General features: G+C 50.0%; 1 protein-coding gene across 1 annotated transcript; it reads left to right on the top strand.

The window, feature by feature from the left end:
- The first annotated feature begins 569 nt into the window (after positions 1 to 569).
- Positions 570 to 18917, top strand: LOC116981388 (kinesin family binding protein). Its single transcript, XM_033034423.1, has 7 exons — positions 570 to 938; positions 4262 to 4360; positions 7745 to 7824; positions 9369 to 9552; positions 14857 to 14950; positions 15792 to 15904; positions 17623 to 18917. Exons 1-7 carry the CDS (start codon positions 588 to 590, stop codon positions 18502 to 18504), a joined length of 1803 nt encoding a protein of 600 aa, XP_032890314.1. The 5' UTR covers positions 570 to 587; the 3' UTR covers positions 18505 to 18917.
- Positions 18918 to 21656: the final 2739 nt, after the last annotated feature.

Here is a 21656-nt window from a genome sequence, read left to right as displayed (position 1 = left end):
TTAGCTCTTCTTAGGGCTAAAGAAATCAAGAGATATGTGGGAAAAGCAGGAACGGGGTACTGATTTTAGATGATCGTATTGAATGGCGTTGCTATTCACCAAGCCAAGGACTGCTCTCACCCCAACCATGGATTGTTTACCCTCCTACCATCCGGGAGGCGCTACAGGTCTCCAGCAGGTCCAGGAACAGCTTCTTCCCTGCGGCTGTCACACTATTCAACAATGTATCTCGGTGACTGCCAATCTCCCCCCCCCCCCCCCTGGACACTCCTCCCACAGGAAAAACACTATGACTGTATGCATGTAAATAGTTTTATTTATTGAAATGATATTCTATGTCGCTCTTCCAGGGAGATGCTAACTGCATTTCGTTGTCTCTGTACTGTACACTGACAATGACAATTAAAGTTGAATCTGAATCTGCTAGCTCGAAGGGCTGAATGGCCTACTCCTGCACCTATTTTTCTATGTTTCCTCCCCACCACCAGGTGTCGGTGGCGGGCAGGATCGCTGCAGTACCTCCTCCTTGCGCCAGGCGGCGCTGTCTGTCTGTCTGTCCGTCCCCGGCCGGGCCAGTGCGGAGCAAGATGGCGGAGCTGGAGGACGGGGCGGAGCTGCGGCTCAAGTACTCGCTGGCCGTCAACCTGTCCGAGGTGGAGTCCAAGCGCGACCCGGAGAACGAGCCCTACCGCTCCAAGTACGCGGCCCGGGAGCTGCTGAAGGAGATGAAGGCGGGGCAGCGGGCGCCGGCCGACGAGGAGTGCGGCGCCGACGGCCTCTGGCTGCAGAGGCTCGGGGTGTTGGAGCTGCAGCTCGGCCTCAACCACGCCGAGACCGAGGAGCTGTCGGCCGGCGAGGAGCACCTGGCCAAGTGCGTGCGGCTCCTGGAGGCCTTCAAACTCTGCCCCGAGACCGTGTCCGTCTTCATTCAGGCCGAGGTAGCGGCACTGGCGGCCGGGGTGTGGGATGGAGGGGTGGGGGTGGAGGTTGGGAGGGCTTGGATGGGCTGGAGTGGGGTGGGGGTTGGAGGGTGGGGTGGGATGGAGGGGTGAGGTGGGGTGGGGGTGGAGGGGTGGGGTGGGGTGGAGGGGTGGGGTGGGTTGGAGGTTGGGAGGGCTTGGATGGGATGGAGGGGGTTGGAGGGTGGGGCGGAGAAGTTGGGAGAGTCAGGATGGGATGGAGGGGAGGATGGGGTGGGATGGAGGGTGCGGGTGGAGGTTGGGATGGAGGGGGTTGGAGGGTGCGGTGGAGAAGTTGTTAGTTAGGATGGGATGGAGGGGAGGGTGGTGTGGGGTGGGGGTGGAGGTTCGGAGGGCTTGGATGGGATGGAGGGGGTGTGGGGGCTGGAGGGTGGGGTGGAGAAGTTGGGATGGAGTGGAGGTTTGAGGGTAGGGGAGGGGTGGGATGGATGGGGGGGTATGAGGGGGGTTGGTGACGTTTCGAGTCGGGACCCTTGTTCAGACTGATCAGAGACATGACGAGTGGCGAAAGCTGGAAAAGAGATCTGGGGGCAGGACAAAGCCTGGCAAGGGATAGTTGATTACAGTTGGGTTGGCAGATGGATGGAGTAAGTCAAAGGCTGGAAGTGAAAAGGAGACAAAAAGGTACAGGAAGGAACTGCAGATGATGGTTTACTCCGAAGACAGACACAAAATGCTGGATGGAGTCGCTCAGCAGGACAGGCAGCATCTCTGGATAGAAGGAATGGGTGATGTTTCGGGTGGAGACCCTTCTTCGGACCGGGTCGAGACCTGAAACGTCACCCATTTCTTCTATAGAAACATAGAAAATAGGTGCAGGAGTAGGCCATTCGGCCCTTCGAGCCTGCACTGCCTTTCGATATGATCATGGCTGATCATCCAACTCTGTATCCCATCCCTGCCTTCTCTCCATACCCCCTGATCCCTTTAGCCACAAGGGCCACATCTAACTCCCTCTTAAATATAGCCAATGAACTGGCCTCAGCTACCTTCTGTGGCAGAGAATTCCACAGATTCACCACTCTCTGTGTAAAAAATGATTTTCTCATCTCGGTCCTAAAAGACTTCCCTCTTATCCTTAAACTGTGACCCCTAGTTCTGGACTTCTCCAACATCGGGAATAATCTTCCTGCATCTAGCCTGTCCAACCCCTTAAGAATTTTGTGAGTTTCTATAAGATCCCCCCTCAATCTTCTGAATTCCAGCGTGTACAAGCCGAGTCTATCCAGTCTTTCTTCATATGAAAGTCCTGCCATCCCAGGAATCAGTCTGGTGAACCTTCTCTGTACTCCCTCTATGGCAAGAATGTCTTTCCTCAGATTAGGAGACCAAAACTGTACGCAATACTCCAGGTGTGGTCTCACCAAGACCCTGTACAACTGCAGTAGAACCTCCCTGCTCTTATACTCAAATCCTTTTGCTACGAATGGTAACACACCATTTGCTTTCTTCACTGCCTGCTGCACCTGCATTCCTACTTTCAATGACTGCTGTACCATGACACCCAGGTCTTGTTGCATCTCCCCTTTTCCTAATCGGCCACCATTCAGATAATAGTCTACTTTCCTGTTTTTGCCACCAAAGTGGATAACCTCACATTTATCCACATTATACTGCATCTGCCATGCATTTGCCCACTCACCCAACCTATCCAAGTCACCTTGCAGCCTCCTAGCATCCTCCTCACAGCTAACACTGCCCCCCAGCTTCGTGTCATCCGCAAACTTGGAGATGTTGAACTCAATTCCCTCATCCAGATCATTAATATATATTGTAAATAGCTGGGGTCCCAGCACTGAGCCTGCGGTACCCCACTAGTCACTGCCTGCCATTCTGAAAAGGACCCGTTTACTCCCACTCTTTGCTTCCTGTCTGCCAGCCAGTTCTCTATCCACATCAATACTGAACCCCCAATACCATGTGCTTTAAGTTTGTATACTAATCTCTTATGTGGGACCTTGTCGAAAGCCTTCTGAAAGTCCAGATATAACACATCCACTGGTTCTCCCTTATCCACTCTACTAGTTACATCCTCGAAAAATTATAAGGTTCGTCAGACATGATTTACGTTTCATAAATCCATGCTGACTTTGTCCAATGAATTCACCACTTTCCAAATGTGCTGCTATCCCATCTTTAATAACTGACTCCAGAATTTTCCCCACCACCGATGTTAGACTAACTGGTCTGTAATTCCCCGTTTTCTCTCTCCCTCCCTTTTTAAAAAGTGGGGTTACATTAGCTACCCTCCAGTCCTCAGGAACTACTCCAGAATCTAAAAAGTTTTGAAAAATTGTCACTAATGCATCCACTATTTCTGCGGCTACTTCCTTAAGTACTCTGGGATGCAACTTATCTGGCCCTGGGGATTTATCGGCCTTGAATCCATTCAATTTACCTAACACTACTTCCCGGCTAACCTGGATTTCACTCAGTTCCTCCATCTCATTTAACCCCCGGTCCCTTGCTATTTCCGGCAGATTGTTTATGTCTTCCTTAGTGAAGACAGAACCAACGTAGTTATTCAATTGGTCTGCCATGTCCTTGTTCCCCATGATCAATTCGCCTGTTTCTGACTGCAAGGGACCTTCTATCGAGAGATGCTGCCTGTCCCCGCTGAGTTACTCCAGCATTTTGTGTGTATCATAGGAGACAAAATGCTGTAATGTATGGGGAGAGTATGAGTGAAATGTAAAGCCTGAAGGAGGGATATAGGTGGAACAGAGGGGGGGGGGGGGGGGGGGGGGGGGAGAGCAAAAGGGCAATGAGAAACGGGGATAGGAGATGAATGTATGAAGGGGAGGAAAGGAATGACGGGGGAAGATATTGGCGTGCACGTGGGTGAAGAAATAAGGAACTGCAGATGCTGTTTTACACAAAGTGCTGGAGTAACTTAGCGGGTCATGCAGCATCTCTGGAGAACATGTTTAGGTGACATTTCGGAACTGGGCCCCTCAAGGGCCAAGATGTATTCAAGAGATAGTTAGATATAGCTCTTAGGGCGAATGGAATCAAGGAGAAAACAGGAACGGGGTACTTATTTTGGATGATCAACCATGATCATATTGAATGGTGGTGCTGGCTCGAAGGGCCGAATGGCCTACTCCTGCACCTATTTTCCATGTTTCAATGTTTATGTTTCAGGCTGAAGAAGGTGAAGAAGTGTTTGTATCATCAACCTTGGCCAATCTGACGCTAACTGTTTGCCATCCCATTAAAATGTCATATTACCAAATAACTTTCAAGAGCAACTAAAGCGTTCTGTGCTCTGTTGCTTTCAGAATCAGTTGGGCATTCTGTGGGCAGGACTGGAAGAAATGGAAAAGGCCAAGACCTATCTCGAAGATGCTGAAGCACTTTACAACCAGTACACAAAAGAGGTAAAGTAGAGCCAATTGAACAGGAACATTTGCTGTATCCTTCTCTGATCCACCGTTTGACAGCACTGGGCCTGTACTTGCTGGAGTTTAGAAGAATGAGGGGGGCTTCATTGAAACGTACAGAATAGTGCACGGATTGGATAGAGTGGATGTGGAGAGGATGTTTCCACTAGTGGGAGAATCTAGGACTAGAGGTCATAGCCTCAGAATTAAAGGACGTTCCTTTAGGAAGGAGTTTCTTTAGTCAGAGGGTAGTGAATCTGGAATTTTTTGTGACAGAGGGCTATTGAGGCCAAGTCAGTGGATATTTTTAAGGCAGAGATAGATAGATTCTTGACGGATGTCAAGGGTTATGGGGAGATGGCAGGAGAATAGGGTTGGGAGGGAGATATAGATCAGCCATAAATGAATGCCAGAGTTTACTTGATGGGCTGAATGGGCTAATTCTGCTCCTTTCACTTATGACCCTTTCTCCTTTTATCTTACTCGCCTCACGCATAATCCTTGGTATCCATCATGTCTAAAGAATTTTCACATTCAATATGACTTTGAACTCTTTCCTCGACGGTTCCTCGATGTCTGATTCTTCGGCGAGAAGATCTTCTTAACTCCCATGCTTTGGATACTTTATCGTGCCTTCAGAATTTTGTTTTGCTTAGACAAGAGTGTTTTATTGTCAAATGTGCCAAACAGAACAAGGAAATTCTTACTTGCAGCAACACAACAGAATATATGGACATAGTGCTCTGGAAACAACATAATAAACGAGAAAAATAATATATATACACATACACACTGAATTTTTATTTAATGGATTTTTTTACCAAGTAAACACACACGTATATAGACACACACACACATATGTGTGTGTGTGTGTGTGTGTATATATGTATGTATGTATGTATGTATGTGTGTGTGTGTGTGTGTGTATATATATATATATACACACACACATATTTAAATATATTTATGTGTGTGTGTGTATACATGCGCGCACACGCGCACACAGACAAAAAATAAACAATAATAGTGCAAAAAGACAAAGCCAATGCCCCCAAGTCGATGTAGTTCAGAGAAATCTGACGTGATAATTTCATACTTCCTATTTTATGTTTCATAGAACAGTACAGCACAGGAACGAGCTGTTTGGCCCATCATCTTAACGACGTCCATGTAGCCAATTGAAACTGCACATTTGCTTGCACTTGGTCAGTATCCCTCCATTTTCTGCCTGTTCATGTGGCTTCTTATCGAGTCCACACACAAGATTAGAAGTTGTTCAGCCAGAGCTGATGTTTTTGTCGCTTCTTGTGCGTGGTGGTGGAAAGATTCTTGGAAACAGGGCTGCGACGTGAACGCTCTTTCCTTGACCCCTTCATGTGGCTGTCCAAATGCCTCATAAATGTTGCACTCCTCGCAGCGCATTCCAGGCATCTACCACTCCCTGAAGTTTACCAAAAACATTAGCCCTGCACATCACTCCCTATTCCAAGAGACTGAAGCAGGGTCTTGACCCGAAACGTCGCCCATTCCTACTATCCAGAGATGCTGCCTGTCCCGCTGAGTTACTCCAGCATTTTGTGTCTATCTTCAAGTTTGTCCAAGCTCTCCTCTCTAATCACAGCACATCCTGTTGAAGCTCCTCTGCACCCTCTCCAAAACTGACACGGTGACCAGGATGGCACACCACTCTCCAAATGTGGCCAAACCAAAGTTTTATACACTGCAACATGACTTCCTGACAATTATGCCCATTGCCTTGATAGATGAAAGCAAGTATTTTGAATGCCTTCTTTACCACCTGCTCTGCTTATGTTGTCACATTCAGGGGAGTTGTGGACTTGCAACCTAGATCCCTCTACAGTGCTCCTTAAGATCTTGCCATTTACTGTAAACCTCCCCCCTTACATTTGACGTTCTCAAAGTGCAACACCTCACACTGGTCTGGATTAAACTCCATCTGCTATTTGTCTACCCGTATCTGCAAACTCTTCCAATTCCATACTCCACTGTATCCTCTGGTAACCTTCTTCACTATCCACCACTCGTTTGAAAACTTACCAATAAGCCCGCCAACACTTATGTATTTATGTCAAAATCCTATTATTTGTACAAACAGCAAACATCAGAGGTCTCAATCCTTGCTGAACACCATTGGTCACACAATTCCAGTCAGCGAACCACCCCACCACCATTACACTCTCTTCCATGCCAATTTTGAATCCTATCGTTTAAGGCGGCACGATGGTGCAGCAGTAGAGTTGCTACCTTACAGCGCCAGAGACCCAGGTTCGATCCAGAATATGGATGCTGTCTGTACACAGTTTGTACGTTCTCCCCGTGACCGCTTCGGGTTTTCTTCGGGTGCTCCAGTTTCCTCCCACACTCCAAAAATGCGCAGGTTTGTAGGTTGAATGGCTTTGGTAACAATTATAAATTGTCCCTCGTGTACAGGATGGTGGTGGTGTACGGGGATCGTCAGCTGGTCAGCGTGGACTCGGGCCGAAGGGCTTGTTTCTGCGCTGCATCTTTAAACCAACCTAAACTAAAATGCCTGCTGGTACACACAATTGCTGGGGAAACTCAGCGGGTGCAGCAGCATCTATGGAGCGAAGGAAATAGGCGACGTTTCGGGCCGAAACCCTTCTTCAGACTGATGGGGGGTGGGGAAAGCCTGCTGTGTGTACGACGATAAATGGGTGGGGAAGGAAGGCGAGCTGTGAAATTCTGTCCATGTGGATGGTTATGCCAGTGCCTGACAAAATAGGCACAAGGGTACATCGCAGGTGACACTGACTTGGATATTTGCCATCGAGTCATACAGCACGGAAACAGGCCCTTCTGCCCAACTTGCCCATGCCGACCAAGGTGACCCATCTATACTTCCACATACCTTCACCTTTACCATTCTATGTGCAACCAGAGGAAATTAGTCCCACCTACCTGCGTTTGCCCCATATTCCTCTAAACCTTCACTATCCATGTACCTGTCCAAATGTCTTTTAAATGTTTTTACAGTATCTGCCTCAACTACCTCCTCCGGCCCCTCTCAGGCTCCCATTAATTCTTTCCCCTCTCACCTTAAACCTATGTCCTCTGGTTCTTCATTCTTCTAGTCTTGGTAAAAGACTCTGTATCTACCCTAAACCTACTCTATCTATTCCGCACATAATTTTATAAGATCACCCCTCAGCCTCCTGCGAGTAAAGTCCTAGACTGCCCAACCTCTCCCTTTAGCTCAGACCCTCAGGCCCTGGCAACATCCTCGTACTTTGTGCTTTCAGTGTAGGAATGGGATCGGAATAAAAGAAGGGACACTGGACATTAATTGATGAATTAAGTATTTTAGTTAAATGTAAAACCCTTGTGCTACTTGTTGTTTAGATCGGAACACCACCATGGGATACTCACGAACACTTCTTGGCAGAAGAGGATAGACTAAGTGAACAGGAGAGGCAGAAAAGGTAATGTGGTTCTAAACCTGCAAATATCGTGACATTTACCTGATGTGTAAGACAGTTTGGATAGGTCAGAATGTAGAAACAAGGAACTACAGATGCTGGTTTACAAAAAAAAGACGCCAAGTGCTGGAGTAACATCCCTGGGGAACATGGATAGGTGACATTTCGAATCGGGACCGTACGTCCATAGAAGCAAAATTAGGCCGTTCGGCCTATCGAATCTACTCCACCATTCAATCATGGCCGATTTATCTTCCCTCACAACCCCATTCTCCTGCCTTCTCCCACGCTTACACTATGGGTTAAAGATTAGGACCCTGAGTCGCACCCAGCCCACCCCATCTTCCCCCCCTCTCCCATCGACCAAACGTCACAGATGTGAAAACGCACGCCTCCATATTCTGGGACAGTTTCTTCCCAGCTGTTATCAGGCAACTGAGCCATCCTACCAACAACTAGAGAACATTCCTGGACAGCTATCTACCTCATTGGAGACCCTCTGACCCTTTGATGGGACGTACCGACTTTATCTTGCACTAAACGTTATTCACTTTGTTCCCTTTATTATGTATCTTATCTGTGCACTGTGGATGGCTCGATTATAATCAAGTATTGTTGTTACGCTGACTGGTTAGCATGCAACAAAAGCTTTTCACTGTACCACGTGACAATCAGCTAAACTCGAGGTCAGGGAAGTTGGGAATTCCATGATACATAGTTCACCTCTTCCACCATTTTCTTTAGTTCAGTTTAGAGATACAGCGTGGCAACAGGCCCTTCGGCCCACGGCAACCAACGATTACCCATTCACATTAGTTCCATCTTATCCCAATTCCGCATCCACTCCCTATAAACCCGCACATCTTGGGAAAGTGGGAGGAAAGTGGAAAACCCAGACAAAAACCCAGTCACTGGGAGAACTCCGCATAGACAGCACCCATAGTCAGGATGGCACCCAGGTTTTTGGAGCTGTTCGGCAGCAGTTCCACTGCTGTGCCCTTCTGCATTGCAGAAGGCGTTCAGAAGCAGAATTAGGCCGTTTGGCCCATCAAGTCTACACCATTCAATCATGGATGATCTATCTTCCCTCCAACCCCCATTATCCTGAACATGTCAAGAACAAATCTTTGGACAGGTAACCATGCTTCGCAGTAAACTCTGCCACCCTCCTCCTGTAAATGAATGATAAAATAACGTGTATTACTGATCAATCGCTATTTTTGTTTAATTTAGAGAGACAGCGCGTTAACAGGCCCACTGAGTCCACGCCGACCAACAGTCCCCACACTAACGCTATCTGTACACACAATTATACCAAGCTAATTAACCTACACACTTGTACGTCTGTGGAGCGTGGGAGGAAACTGGTGATCCCGGAGAAAACCCACACAGGTCTTGGGGAGAACGTACAGACAAGCTCCCGTAGTCAGGATCGAACGCGGGTCTCTGGCGCTGGATGGCAGCAATTCTACGCTGCGCCACGGTGCTGCCCAACCCCGGTTGTGACTGTTTTTTTTAATGCTGCTCTATCTGTTTGGATTGGGCAGGTTTGAGAAGGTGTACACTCACACTTTGTATTATCTGGCACAAGTCTACAAACACTTGGATATGATTGAGAAGGCGGCCTGGTACTGTCACACCACCCTGCAACGCCAGCTGCAGTTCACCCACTACAACCCCGTGGAGTGGGCGATCAACGCTGCCACCCTGTCACAGTATTACATCACCGAGGTAAGCCTCCCCGCCCCCTGTGTGTCGGCACTGGTCATTCAAATCTGTCATCCTTCAATGGGAAGCTTTCCCCTGGGCATCTGAGCTTTGCACTGTTTGTCATGGGTAGTATAGATGGAATTTGATCAAATTCCCCCCTGGGATGAATAAAGTTCTATCGTATCGTATGTTGTAGGACGAAACAGAGAGTGGTGATGTAGTACTGTGTAGTACTTTCACACAGAGAGTGGTGAATCTCTGGAATTCTCTGCCACAGATGGTAGTTGAGGCCAGTTCATTGGCTATATTTAAGAGGGAGTTAGATGTGGCCCTTGTGGCTAAAGGGATCAGGGGGTATGGAGAGAAGGCAGGTACAGGATACTGAGTTGGATGATCAGCCATGATCATATTGAATGGCGGTGCAGGCTCGAAGGGCCGAATGGCTCACTCTTGCACCTATTTTCTATGTTTCTACTCAATTCAATTCAACTTTATTGTCATTGCACAGATACAAGTATGGGGACAACGAAATGCAGTTTAGCATCAGTCCGTAGTAATAGTGCAATATAGAAATAAAAATACAGAATAAGCAAACAATGTGGACGGAGAGACTGGAGAAATCTATCGGCGGGACTCCGAGTTCAGCAATGTGATAGTGTTGTTGTAGAAGCTGTTCCTCATCCTACTAGTACGAGACCTGAGGCTCCTGTACCGCCTCCCTGATGGGAGGAGGGCAAACAGTCCATGGTTAGGGTGGGAGGGGTCTTTGATGATCTTCCCGGCCCGTCTCAGACACCGTTTTCGGTGGAGTGCATCCATGGCAGGGAGCGGGTCACTGATGATGTACTGAGCGGTTTTCACCACCCGTTGTAGTGCCTTCCTGTCCGCTACGGTGCAACTGCTGTACCATACCGTGAAGCAGGTGGTCAGGATGCTTTCGATGGTACAGCGGTAAAAGTTGGTCAGGATCTGGGGGGACAGGTGAGCTTTCTTGAGCCTCCTCAGGAAGTAAAGGCGCTGCTGCGCCTTTTTGATTAGCTTGGAGGTGTTGAGGGACCAGGACAGATCCTCCGAGATATGTACCCCAAGGAATTTGTGGTTGGAGACGCGTCCACCTCAGTCCCGTTTATATGGATGGGGGTATGTCTGCCCCCTCTGTTCTTCCTGAAGTCAACAATAATTTCCTTCGTCTTCTTGGAGTTGAGGACGAGGTTATTGTTGGCACACCAGGTTGTCAGGTGCGGGACCTCCTCCCTGTAGGCTGACTCGTCGTTGTCACTGATCAGTCCTACCACCGTGGTGTCGTCGGCAAATTTAATGATGGCGTTGGAGCCATTCTTAGGGATGCAGTCATGGGTGAAGAGGGAGTAGAGGAGAGGGCTGAGCACACAGCCCTGTGGCACGCCGGTGTTCAGTGTTATAGTGGAGGAGGTGAGGTTGTTGACCCTAACAGACTGTGGTCTGTTGGTGAGGAAATCCAGTGTCCAATTGCAGAGGGAGGTGGAGATGCCAAGTCCGCTGAGTTTGGTGATCAAGCTAGCGGGGATGACAGTGTTAAAGGCAGAGCTGAAATCAATGAACAGCAACCTGATGTAGGTGTTATTGCTGTCCAGGTGGGTCAGGGCAGAGTGTAGGGCCGCCGATATGGCGTCCTCTGTAGACCTGTTGGTCCGGTAGGCAAACTGATGGGGGTCCAGTGTGGGGGGGAGGCTGGCTTTGAGGTGAGCCAAGATCAGCCGCTCAAAGCACTCTGCAATGACAGGGGTGAGTGCCACTGGGCGGAAATCGTTGAGACTCCCTGTAGCTGATTGTTTGGGCACTGGCACAATGGTTGATGTCTTGAGGCAAGTGGGCCAGTGACAGATTGAAAATGTCAGTGAAGACCAGGGATAGTTGTCCAGCACATGCCCTGAGCAGCCGCCCGGGGATGCCATCGGGGCCGGCAGCTTTATGCTCATTCACCTTGCTCAGTGCATCTTGTACAGCAGAGGTGGAGAAACTGAGGGGTTGTTCATTCGGGGGTGGAGCAACTTTGATGGCAGGAGTTTTGTTGTCCCGGTCAAAGCGAGCATAGAAATGGTTTAGCTCGTCAGGAAGGGAGGCGTCGTCTGGGGGGGGGGGGGGGTGTTAACTTTATGGTAATCGGCAATGGATTTGATTCCTTGCCACATGCGCCTGGGGTCGGAGTTCTTTTGGAAATGCTCCTCAATCTGCCGTTTGTGATTGAGTTTAGCATTCCTAATTCCCTTTTTCAGATTGGCCCTGGATGAGCTGTATCCCTCAGCGTTGCCAGATCTGAAAGCGGCATCGCGAGCCTTCAGCAGGAGTCTGACCTCCCTGCTCATCCACGGCTTCTGGTTAGGGAAGGTCTTTATCTCTTTGTGGGTAGTGACGTTGTCAGTGCAGTATTTTATATAGTCCAAAACTGTTGAGGTGTATGAGTTGTTCAAACGGGAACTGCAGATGCTGGAATATCGAAGGTACACAAAATTGCTGGGGGAACTCAGCGGGTGCAGCAGCATCTATGGAGCGAAGGAAATAGGCGACGTTTCGGGCCGAAACCCTTCTTCAGACTGAAGAAGGGTTTCGGCCCGAAACGTCGCCTATTTCCTTCGCTCCATAGATGCTGCTGCACCCGCTGAGTTCCCCCAGCAATTTTGTGTACCTTCTGAGGTGTATGAGTTGATGTCCACTTGGGAGTTAAAGGTGGCCTGGGTGGCAAACAGACTCCAGTCTGTTTGCTGAAACTGTTCCTGTAAAACAGAGACAGCCCCCTCAGGCCAAACCTTCACTGTCCTCACGGTAGGTTTCACACGTCTGATCAGAGGTGTGTATTTGGGGAGCAGGAACAAAGAGAGGTGGTCAGACTGTCCAAGGTGGGGGAGGGGGAGGGCTTTGTAGGCTTCAGTAATATTAGTATATACTAAGTCCAGAATATTGTTTCCTCTGGTTGGGCAGGAGACATGCTGGTGGAATCTGGGGAGTACAGTTTTATGGTTGGAGTGGTTAAAATCACCCGCAACAATAAATGCCCCCTCTGGGTGTGCAGTTAGTTGTTTGCTGATAGCAGCTTGCAGCTCTTCCATTGCTAGCCTGGCATTAGCGTCCGGGGGTACATAGACTGCAGTGATAACAGTCGATGTGAATTCTCTGGGCAGATAGAAGGGCCTGCACTTTATCATCAGGTATTCCAGGTCAGCAGAGCAGTGACTACCAATCCTAACAACGTCCGTACACCATAAGTTGTTCACATAAATGCACAGTCCGCCGCCCTTGGTCTTACCGGAGTCCTCCGCTGTTCTGTCGGCCCTGAAGACAGTGCGCCCCTCCAGCTCGATGCCGTTGTCCGGGATGTTGTCGTTGAGCCATGTTTCGGTGAAGACCATGGCGTTGCAGTCGGCGATCCGTCTGTGTGTGGTGATCCGCAGCCGTAGTTCTATGAAACTGCAGACGCTGGTTTACACCGAAGATAGACACAATAATCTGGAGTAACTCAGTGGAACAGGCAACATCTCTGGTGAAAAGGAATAGGTGACGTTTTGGGTCGAGCCTCTTTTCTGAAGAAAGGTTTCGACCGGAAACGTCACCTATTCCTTTTCTGAAGAAAGGTCTCGCCCGAGTTGAGAGATACAACATGGAAATGCCCCTTCAGCCCACTGACTCCACGCCGACCATCGATCCCCCGTTCAAACTAGTCCTGCGTTATCCAACTTCCTCATCCACTCCCGACACACTAGCAGGCAATTTGAAGGGGTCAATTAACTCGCACGTCTTTGGCGTGTAGGAAGAAACCGGAGCAAGCAGAGGAAACCTGCCAGGTCACAGGGAGAACGTGCAAACTCCACATCCGAGGTCAGGATCGAACCTGGACCTCTGGCGATGAGAGGAAGCTGCTCCCACTGTGCCGACCTTTCTTTGATAGGCAGTGGTGACAATTAAATGCAACAATTTTATTCCTGATACAAAAGCACCCAGGCAGGATGACCCCCCTTGGTCTGTAATGAGTTTATGGTCTTCGCCCTTGTGAAAGTCTGCCATGGTTATTTCCTGTGCTTTAGGAATTGATAATCCGATCCAGCCAAGGCTCTGACTGGAAGAAAGGCTGGACTGGTCAGGGTGCAAGAAGCCTGCAGGTCGGGCTCTTGGCCACCAGGAGGGGGCAGCAGAGCCACATAACAGCAAGATACGACACCACACTCACAGCACTGAATGTGGACTGAAGGTAGACACAAAATGCTGGAGTAACTCAGCAGGTGAGGCAGCATCTCTGGATAGAAGGAATGGATGAAGTTTCGGGTCGAGACCCTTCTTCAGACCTGACCCGAAACATCACCATTCCTTCTATCCAGAGATGCTGCCTGTTCCACTGAGTCGCTTCAGCATACTGTGTCTATCTTTGGTGTAAACCAGCATCTGCAGTTCCTTCCTACACTGCATGAAGATTTGACACACTGTGTGTACACTGGTCTCTGGTCTTCAATGGATAAGACAGGCTGCGTGCAAGTTACACTTACGGTACGAGTCAGAATCCCAGACATTGGTCCCATATCCCTTGATTCCGTTAGCCCTAAGAGCAAAATGTAACTCTCTCTTGAAAACATCCAGTGAGTTGGCCTCCACTGCCTTCTGTGGCAGAGAATTCCACAGAAAATTCCAGGGGTAATAATTATATCTCCTTCCCTCGACTCCATTCAGGGACTGACTCTGACTGTTCGTTCAGCTGAGTCCGACATTCTCTTGCACCTCCTCCAATCTCATCTATTCTCTCCGTAGTTCTCGGTGTGGACTCCTGTATATCAGCGAGACCAAGCGCAGACTGGGCGATCTTTTCGCTGAACACCTCCGCTCGGTCTGCCTTGGCCCATGCAATCTCCCAGAAGCCAAACGTTTTAACTCCCTTTCCCTTTCCCACACTCACCTTTGTGTCCTGGGACTCCTCCATTGTCAGTGAGGCCACACACAAAGTGAAGGTCCAATACCTCATATTTCACTTGGGCAGCTTACAACCCAGAGGTATTAATATTGATTTCTCTAGTCACCCTGCCAGTTTCACTGTTTGTATCCCCTCATTATCATCTCCGCAGCCAACAATGGACCATTGTGGGTTCCACCTTTCCTTGGTCATTGGTGCCGACTCTGAATTTGATTCATACCTCTAGTTTCCCTCGCCCCTGACTCTCAGTCTGACGAAGGGTCTCAGCCCGAAACGTCACCTATTCCTTTTCTCCAGAGATGCTGCCTGACCCGACATTTTGTGTCTTATCTTCATGGCTAAAACTGAACTCGGCCTCTCCCCAAACCAATAATTTGTTGTCTCTCGAGCAGAAGCGTTACATGGAGGGACGCCTATGTCTTGCTGCTTCCAACGTGATCTTCAACCAGGCGGGAGCAGTGTCATCAGAATCTGCAGCAGAGGAAAGTAAGTGTGACTGTCTTGTATCTTTTACAGTGTCGCTCAGTCGCATTGTGTGTTTGTATATTGAGAGCCTTGTTAGATTGAACTCGGAGCTGGTGCGGCACTGTTTCCTGGAATAAGGGAGTTAGTTATTCTACAGTTTACAGTTTAGTTTATTGTCACGTGTACCGAGGTTCAGTGAAAAGCTTTTGCTGCCTGTTGTCCAGTCAGCGGAAAGACAATACATGGTTACAATTTGGCCGCTTACAGTGTATAGATACGTGATAAGGGAATAACGTTTAGTGCAAGGTAAAGCCCGCAAAGTCCGATCAAGGATAGTCCGAGGGTCACCAAAGATGTAGAGAGTAGTTTAGCAAGTTCAAGTTCAAGTGAGTTTATTGTCATGTGTCCCTGATAGTACAATGAAATTCTTGCTTTGCTTCAGCACACAGAACATAGTAAGCATTTACTACAAAACAGATTAATGTGTCCATATACCATAATATAAATATATACACACATGAATAAATAAAATGATCAAGTGCAAATAACAGATAATTGATTATTAATAATCAGAGTTTTGGCCGAGCCAGGTTTAATAGCCTGATGGCTGTGGGGAAGTAGCTATTCCTGAACCTGGTTGAGAGCACTGCTCTCAGGTTGTGGTAGGATGATTCAGTCGCCTGATAACAGCTTGGAAGGAACCGGCCCTGAATCTGGTGGTGTGCGTTTTCACACTTCTGTACCTTTTGCTTGATGGGAGAGGGGAGAAGGGGGAGTGGCCAGTGTGCGACCCAACCTTGATGATGCTGCTTGCGTTGCGTTTAATTGGAAGCTCCCACCCAGTAACTTTTCTTCAACGCAGGCGAAGAGGAGAGGGATCGCCGCGACCAGCTCCAGCAGAAGAAGGCAGAAATAGCACGGTGTTGGATAAAGTACTGTCTCAACCTGCTGCAGGACTCACGCAAGCTGCTTGAGGTACCTGAAGTGGATTTGGGCTTGTTTGATACCCTGCGCGTAAGGTAACTAAAAAGGCAATACTGGGAGAAAAGATGAAATATGAAAGTAAGCTGGCCAATAATATAAAAGCAGATAGCAAAAGTTTCTTCAGCTATACAAAGAGACCGTCACACCCTTCACACAAAGGGTGGTGGGTGTATGTAACGAGCTGCCAGAGGAGGTGGTAGTTGAGGCAGGGACTATCCCAACATTTAAGAAACAGACAGGTACATGGATAGGGCAGGTTTGGAGGGATATGGACCAGTGGTGGGTCGAGTGTAGCTGGGACATGTTGGCCGGTGAGGGCAAGTTTCCACACTGTATCACTCGATGACTATGACTTGAGAGAAAGAAAGAGGCAAGAGTGGACATTGGACCGCTGGTAAATTATACTGGAGATGTGCTAATGGGGAATAAAGACAAAGCAGAGGAATTGAATACATTTTTTGCATCAAGTCTTCACAGTGGAAAACACCAGCAACGTGCCTGAAATTCGAGAGAGTCAGGGGGTGGAAGTTAGTAGTGTTCAAGAAGGAACTGCAGATGCTGGAGAATCGAAGGTAGACAAAATCGCTGGAGAAACTCAGCGGGTGCGGCAGCATCTATGGACGGAAGGAAATAGGCAACGTTTCAGGCCAAAACCCTTCAGACTGAGGCTGACAGGTGGTCTGGAGGAGGTTTACGAGAATGGTTGGGTTAACATAAGATGAGCGTTTGACGGCACTGGGCCTGTACTCGCTGGAGTTTTGAAGGATGAGGGGGTACCTCATTGAAACTTACCGATTAGTGAAAGGCCTGCGGGATAAAGTGGATGTGGAGGGGATGTTTGCACTAGTGGGAGAGTCTAGTGACCAGAGGCCATAGCCTCAGAATAAAAGGACGCACCTTAAGAAAGGCGATGAAAAGGAATTTCTTTACATTTATTGACAAATTCTTGATTAATAAGGGTGTTAGGAGTTATGGGGAGAAGGCAGGAGAATGGGGTTGAGAGGGAAAGATAGATCAGCCATGATTGAATGGCGAGTAGACTTAGTTTAGTTTAGAGATACCATTTGAAACAGGCCCTTCGGCCCACCGAGTCCGCTCCAGCTAGCGATCCCATACACTAGCACTACCCTACATACTAGGGATAATTTACATTTTTTACCGCAGCCTATTTATCTGCAAACCGGTACGTCTTTGGAGTGTGGGAGGAAACTGGAGCACCTGGAGAAAACCCACGTATGTAACGGGGAGAACGTACAAACTCCGTACATACAGCACCCGTAGTCCGGATTGAACCCATGTCTCTGGCGCTGTAAGGCTGCAACTCTACAACTGCGCCACCTTGCCGCCCTGGCACTCGATGGGCTGAATGGCCCAATTCTGCTCCTAAGACTTAATGACCTTACGAGCACTCTCGGGTGACACGGTGGCGCAGCGGTAGAGCTACTGCCTTACGGCCGCAGAGACCTTGGTTCCATCCTGACTACGGGTGCTGTCTGTAAGGAGTTTGCATGTTCTCCCCGAGACCTGCGTGGGCTTTCTCCAAGCTCTTCTTCTGTTCCCTCCCACACTCTAAAGGTGTACAGATTTGGAGATTAATTGGCTTGGTGTAAATGCAATTCGCCGGTCGGCCGGCCGAAGGGCCTGTTTCCGCGCTCCAGCTCCAAAACTAAAACTGACCTCTGCCTGCCGTGCCCATTGTCCTCCCGCAGAACGACATAGGCGAACTAGACTGGGACCGGCAGGAAGAGTTGAAAAGCCAGCTGAAGAAGGAGGAGGAGGAGAAGGAGCAGGGGAGGAAGAGCGCGGTGCTGTTCGGATCTAGCGACACCTTCGACCTGATCCAGTCGGTCGAGGAGAAGGTGAGCTGCACGTACGCGGCGGACTTCACCAGAGCGCGCGCCGTGTTCCTGGTCGGGCAGGGCTACGTGCAAGACGCCAAGGAGTTCTTCCAGCTGGACGACCACGTGACGGACCACATCGAGGTGGTGCAGGACCACAGCTCGCTCTTCAAGGCCCTGGCCTTCTTTGAGGAGAACTTGGAGAGGCGCTGCAAGATGCACAAGCGACGGGTGGACATGCTGAGCGCCGTCTACACGGAGCTGAACCCTCAGTACTACCTGCTGGTCTGCAGGCAGCTTCAGTTTGAGATGGGGGACACGTTCTACGAGATGATGGAGCTGAAGGTCTCCATCGCCAACCAGCTGGACGAGCTGGACAGCCACAACGTGAAGAAAATCAACCTCCTGGCCCAGGCGGCGATCGCCCACTACACCCTGTTCCTCGACTCGCTGCGGGACTCGGAGAGGAAGTTCCCCGCCACGCTGGAGAGCGACGTGCTGAGGCCGGCGCTGGTGGCCAAGTTCCGCGTGGGGTGGCTGCACGGCAAGGTGATCACCTCGGACCCCCAGCAGCAGCTGGACAACCTGCAGCTCTCCCAGGACTGCTACAGCTTCGTGGCCGACTACTGCGCCGGACACCCCGAGGCAGCCACCGCCATGGAGCCCGAGCTGGAGCTGTGCGTGGAGATGGCCGCCCTCCTGCCCACCAGGATGAAGGCGATGCGTACCAAGATGGTCGCCTTCAACGAGTGATGCTCCGCCCCCCGCAGCCTCAGGGAAAGGGGGGAGTCCCCGTGAAACTGGGGGCGAAGGGGACCCGGTGAGTCTGGGGGTGGGGGTCGCAGTGAGTCTGGGGGTGAGGGTCGCAGTGAGCTGAGTGTGACGGTCACAGTGAGTCTGGGGGTGGGGGGTCGCAGTGAGCCTGAGGGTAGGGGTTGCAGTGAGTCTGCAGGTGGAGTTTCCAATGAGCCTGAGAGGAGTCCCTGTGAGCTGGGTAGCTGGGGGCAGGGGGACCCCAATGAGCCGGGGGGGGGGGGGGGGGGGGTCCCAGTGAGGCTGAAGGGGTCCTGGTAAACTGGGTGGTCCCGGCGAGACTCGGCCCATTGGGCCAGGGGTTGGGGACCCAGCGAGTTTGGGGGCAGAGGGGTCCCAGAGAGCCGCGGGGGGGGGGGGGGGGGGGGGGGGAATCAGTCAGTTTGGGGGGGGAAGGGGGAGATCCTGGTGAACATGGGTTCTGGTGATGCTCAGAGGTCCATTGGGGCAGGGAAGGGGTGTCCTGGTGAGCTGGGCGGGGTCCCAGTGAGGCTGGTGTGACGTTCCGGTGAGCTGGAGGGGGTTTCCTGTGAGATTGGAGGACCCAGTCTGGGGGATGTCCCGTGCGCTGGGAGACCGGAGCCGTTGAGCTTGTGGGGGTCCCGATAAGGTTCGTTGGGGGGGGATGGGGTTCCCCGTGAGCGTGGTGGATGTGTCCCAATGAGATGGGGGGGAGGGGGGGGGTGGCTTCTTCATGAGCTGTGGGGGCAGGGGTCCCAGTGACCTGAAGCATCCAGTGACCCAGGGGAGATGGCCTCTGATGACCTGACGTCAAGCGACCCGGTTCCCCAAAGAATTGGATAGATGTACGTTCTTGTGTAATAAACATATCCAGTGAGCTCAGCAAAAGTGTTTTGGTCTTCTGTCATCCTTTCCCTTCACAACCCCCCTCCCCCCATCTTCCTCCTGACGTCATGGGAAATCCCGAAGAATTTTAGTCACTCTTGTTTTTGCCAAAGTGACAGCAACATCCATCAGCAGGGGGCAGAAAATGGAAAAGAGGTGGGGCATTCCAGCTTCCTCCCACATCCCAAAGACGTGCGGGTTTCTTGGTTAATTGGCCTCTGTAAAATCGCCCCTCGTGTGTAGGAAGTGGGATAGAATTGAACTAGTGTGAACGGGTGATTGCCGGTCGGCATGGACGCGGTGGGCTGAAGTGCCTGTTTCCACGCTGTATCTCCAAGCTAAACTTGACTTTGATTTTGAGATACGGGCTAAACAACTGGGGCAGTACGGCGACGCAGTGCCCGATTACTGGCCCTCAGTGCCAGGGGCCAGGGTTCAATCATGACTACGGGTGCTGTCCGTACGGAGTTTGTCCGTTCTTCCCGAATTCACCTTTCTTTAGTCAGGGCGGTGAATCTATGGAATTCATTGCCACAGAAAGCTGTGGAGGGCAAGTCAGTGAATATTTTTAAGGCAGAGATAGAGAGATTCTTGATTAGTACAGGTGTCAGAAGTTATGGGGAGAAGGCAGGAGAATTGAGTTAGAAGAATAGGGAAAGATAGATCAGCCATGATTGAATGGCGGAGTAAACTTGATGGGCCGAATGGCCTAATTCTACTATTCAATAGACAATAGGTGCAGGAGTAGGCCATTCAGCCGTTCGAGCCAACACCGCCATTCAATGTGATCATGGCTGATCATCCACAATCAGTACCCCGTTCCTGCCTTCTCCCCATATCCCTGGATTCCACTATCTTTAAGAGCCCTATCTAGCTCTCGAAAGTATTCAGAGAACCGGCCTTCGCCGCCCTCTGCTCCGGTTTCCTCCGAAGACGCACAGGTTGATAGACTTTGGTAAAAATTGTTAATTGCCTAGTGTGTAGGATAGTGCTAGTATTCAGGGTGATTATTGGTCGGCGTGGACTCAGTGGGCCGAAGGGCATGTTTCCCGGCTGTATCTCTAAACTAAACCGAACAACAAATGGGACGACCCCAGGTAGGCGCCGAGGTTGGCGCGGATGAATTGGGCTGAAGTTCCTGGTTCCGTCTTGTGGAACTCTATCCTGATGGCAGCTTTAATAACATCGCATGTACTTTCTTTCACCTGCTTCCACACTACTGCTGGAAGGTGTGGGAAGGGCCATGCTTTTGGGCGGCACCCAGGCCCACATAGGGAAATAGCTGGGGCTTGGCTACTTTGTCACCTTCAGTGGAACTGCTCGGGGGAGGAGAAGGTGGAATGGGCCTCATCAGAGTAGTTACATCTCCCCCCACCCACCCTAGTCACACTACTAGTTCCACTGTTCGCATCCTTGTACCTCATCATTGTCACCTCTTCCTTAGCCAATAATCCACCCTTACCTGCTCATCTGTTCCACTTTCACGACCTAATTCACAACCTTTTTTACTCATGGACATTTTTCCTCATGCTAGAAAACCCCCCCGACCTACTTGATGCCACAAGTACCTACGACTAGCATCATAGCCTGCTATGACCTACGAACCTTGTGACAGCCATGCTGCGAGTATGAGTCATGAATTAGGTTGTTAGGTAAATTAGGTCGATCTCTTGAGAGACGCTGCCTGACCCGCTGAGTTACTCCAGCGCTTTGTGTCCATCTTCACTACATACCAGCGTCCGCAGTTGTTTTTCACACAGTTACTAACAGCAGCTTCCTCCTAACCACGATCTCCTCACCGCCCACCCCACAGCCTATATGTGTTCACTTCCTTCACATAGGCTTTTTGAAAATTCTGAGCCTAAAAGTTGCCCAACAGTAAAACTTCTATCTTGGTTTAAGCCTCATGAATAACCGTTTCCACATGAGACCCAATCATTGGAAAATTCAACCAGCCACTAGCGCATCCACCCATGATTTTCCAGTATTAACCACGTGCCAAATAGTGCCTTGATTCGCACGGCACCAATTTCCTTCCTTACCAATGTAAATTGGAGCACAATGGTGCAACCTATTGATCATTGTGAAACTCTATCAGTACAACCAGTGTGTAGAAATGAACTGCAGAAATGCATGTTTACACCGAAAATGGGCACAAAGTGCTGGAGTAACTCAGCGGGTCAGGCAGCATCTCTGGACGAAAAGGAAGGGTGACGTTTCAGGCCGGTGTGAAGAAGGGGCTCGAT

This window comes from Amblyraja radiata, chromosome 15 (assembly GCF_010909765.2).
Source record: "Amblyraja radiata isolate CabotCenter1 chromosome 15, sAmbRad1.1.pri, whole genome shotgun sequence".
Lineage (NCBI taxonomy): Eukaryota > Metazoa > Chordata > Chondrichthyes > Rajiformes > Rajidae > Amblyraja > Amblyraja radiata.
Note: the sequence above shows the minus strand (reverse complement) of the source record. Positions and strands in the feature narration are given on the sequence as shown.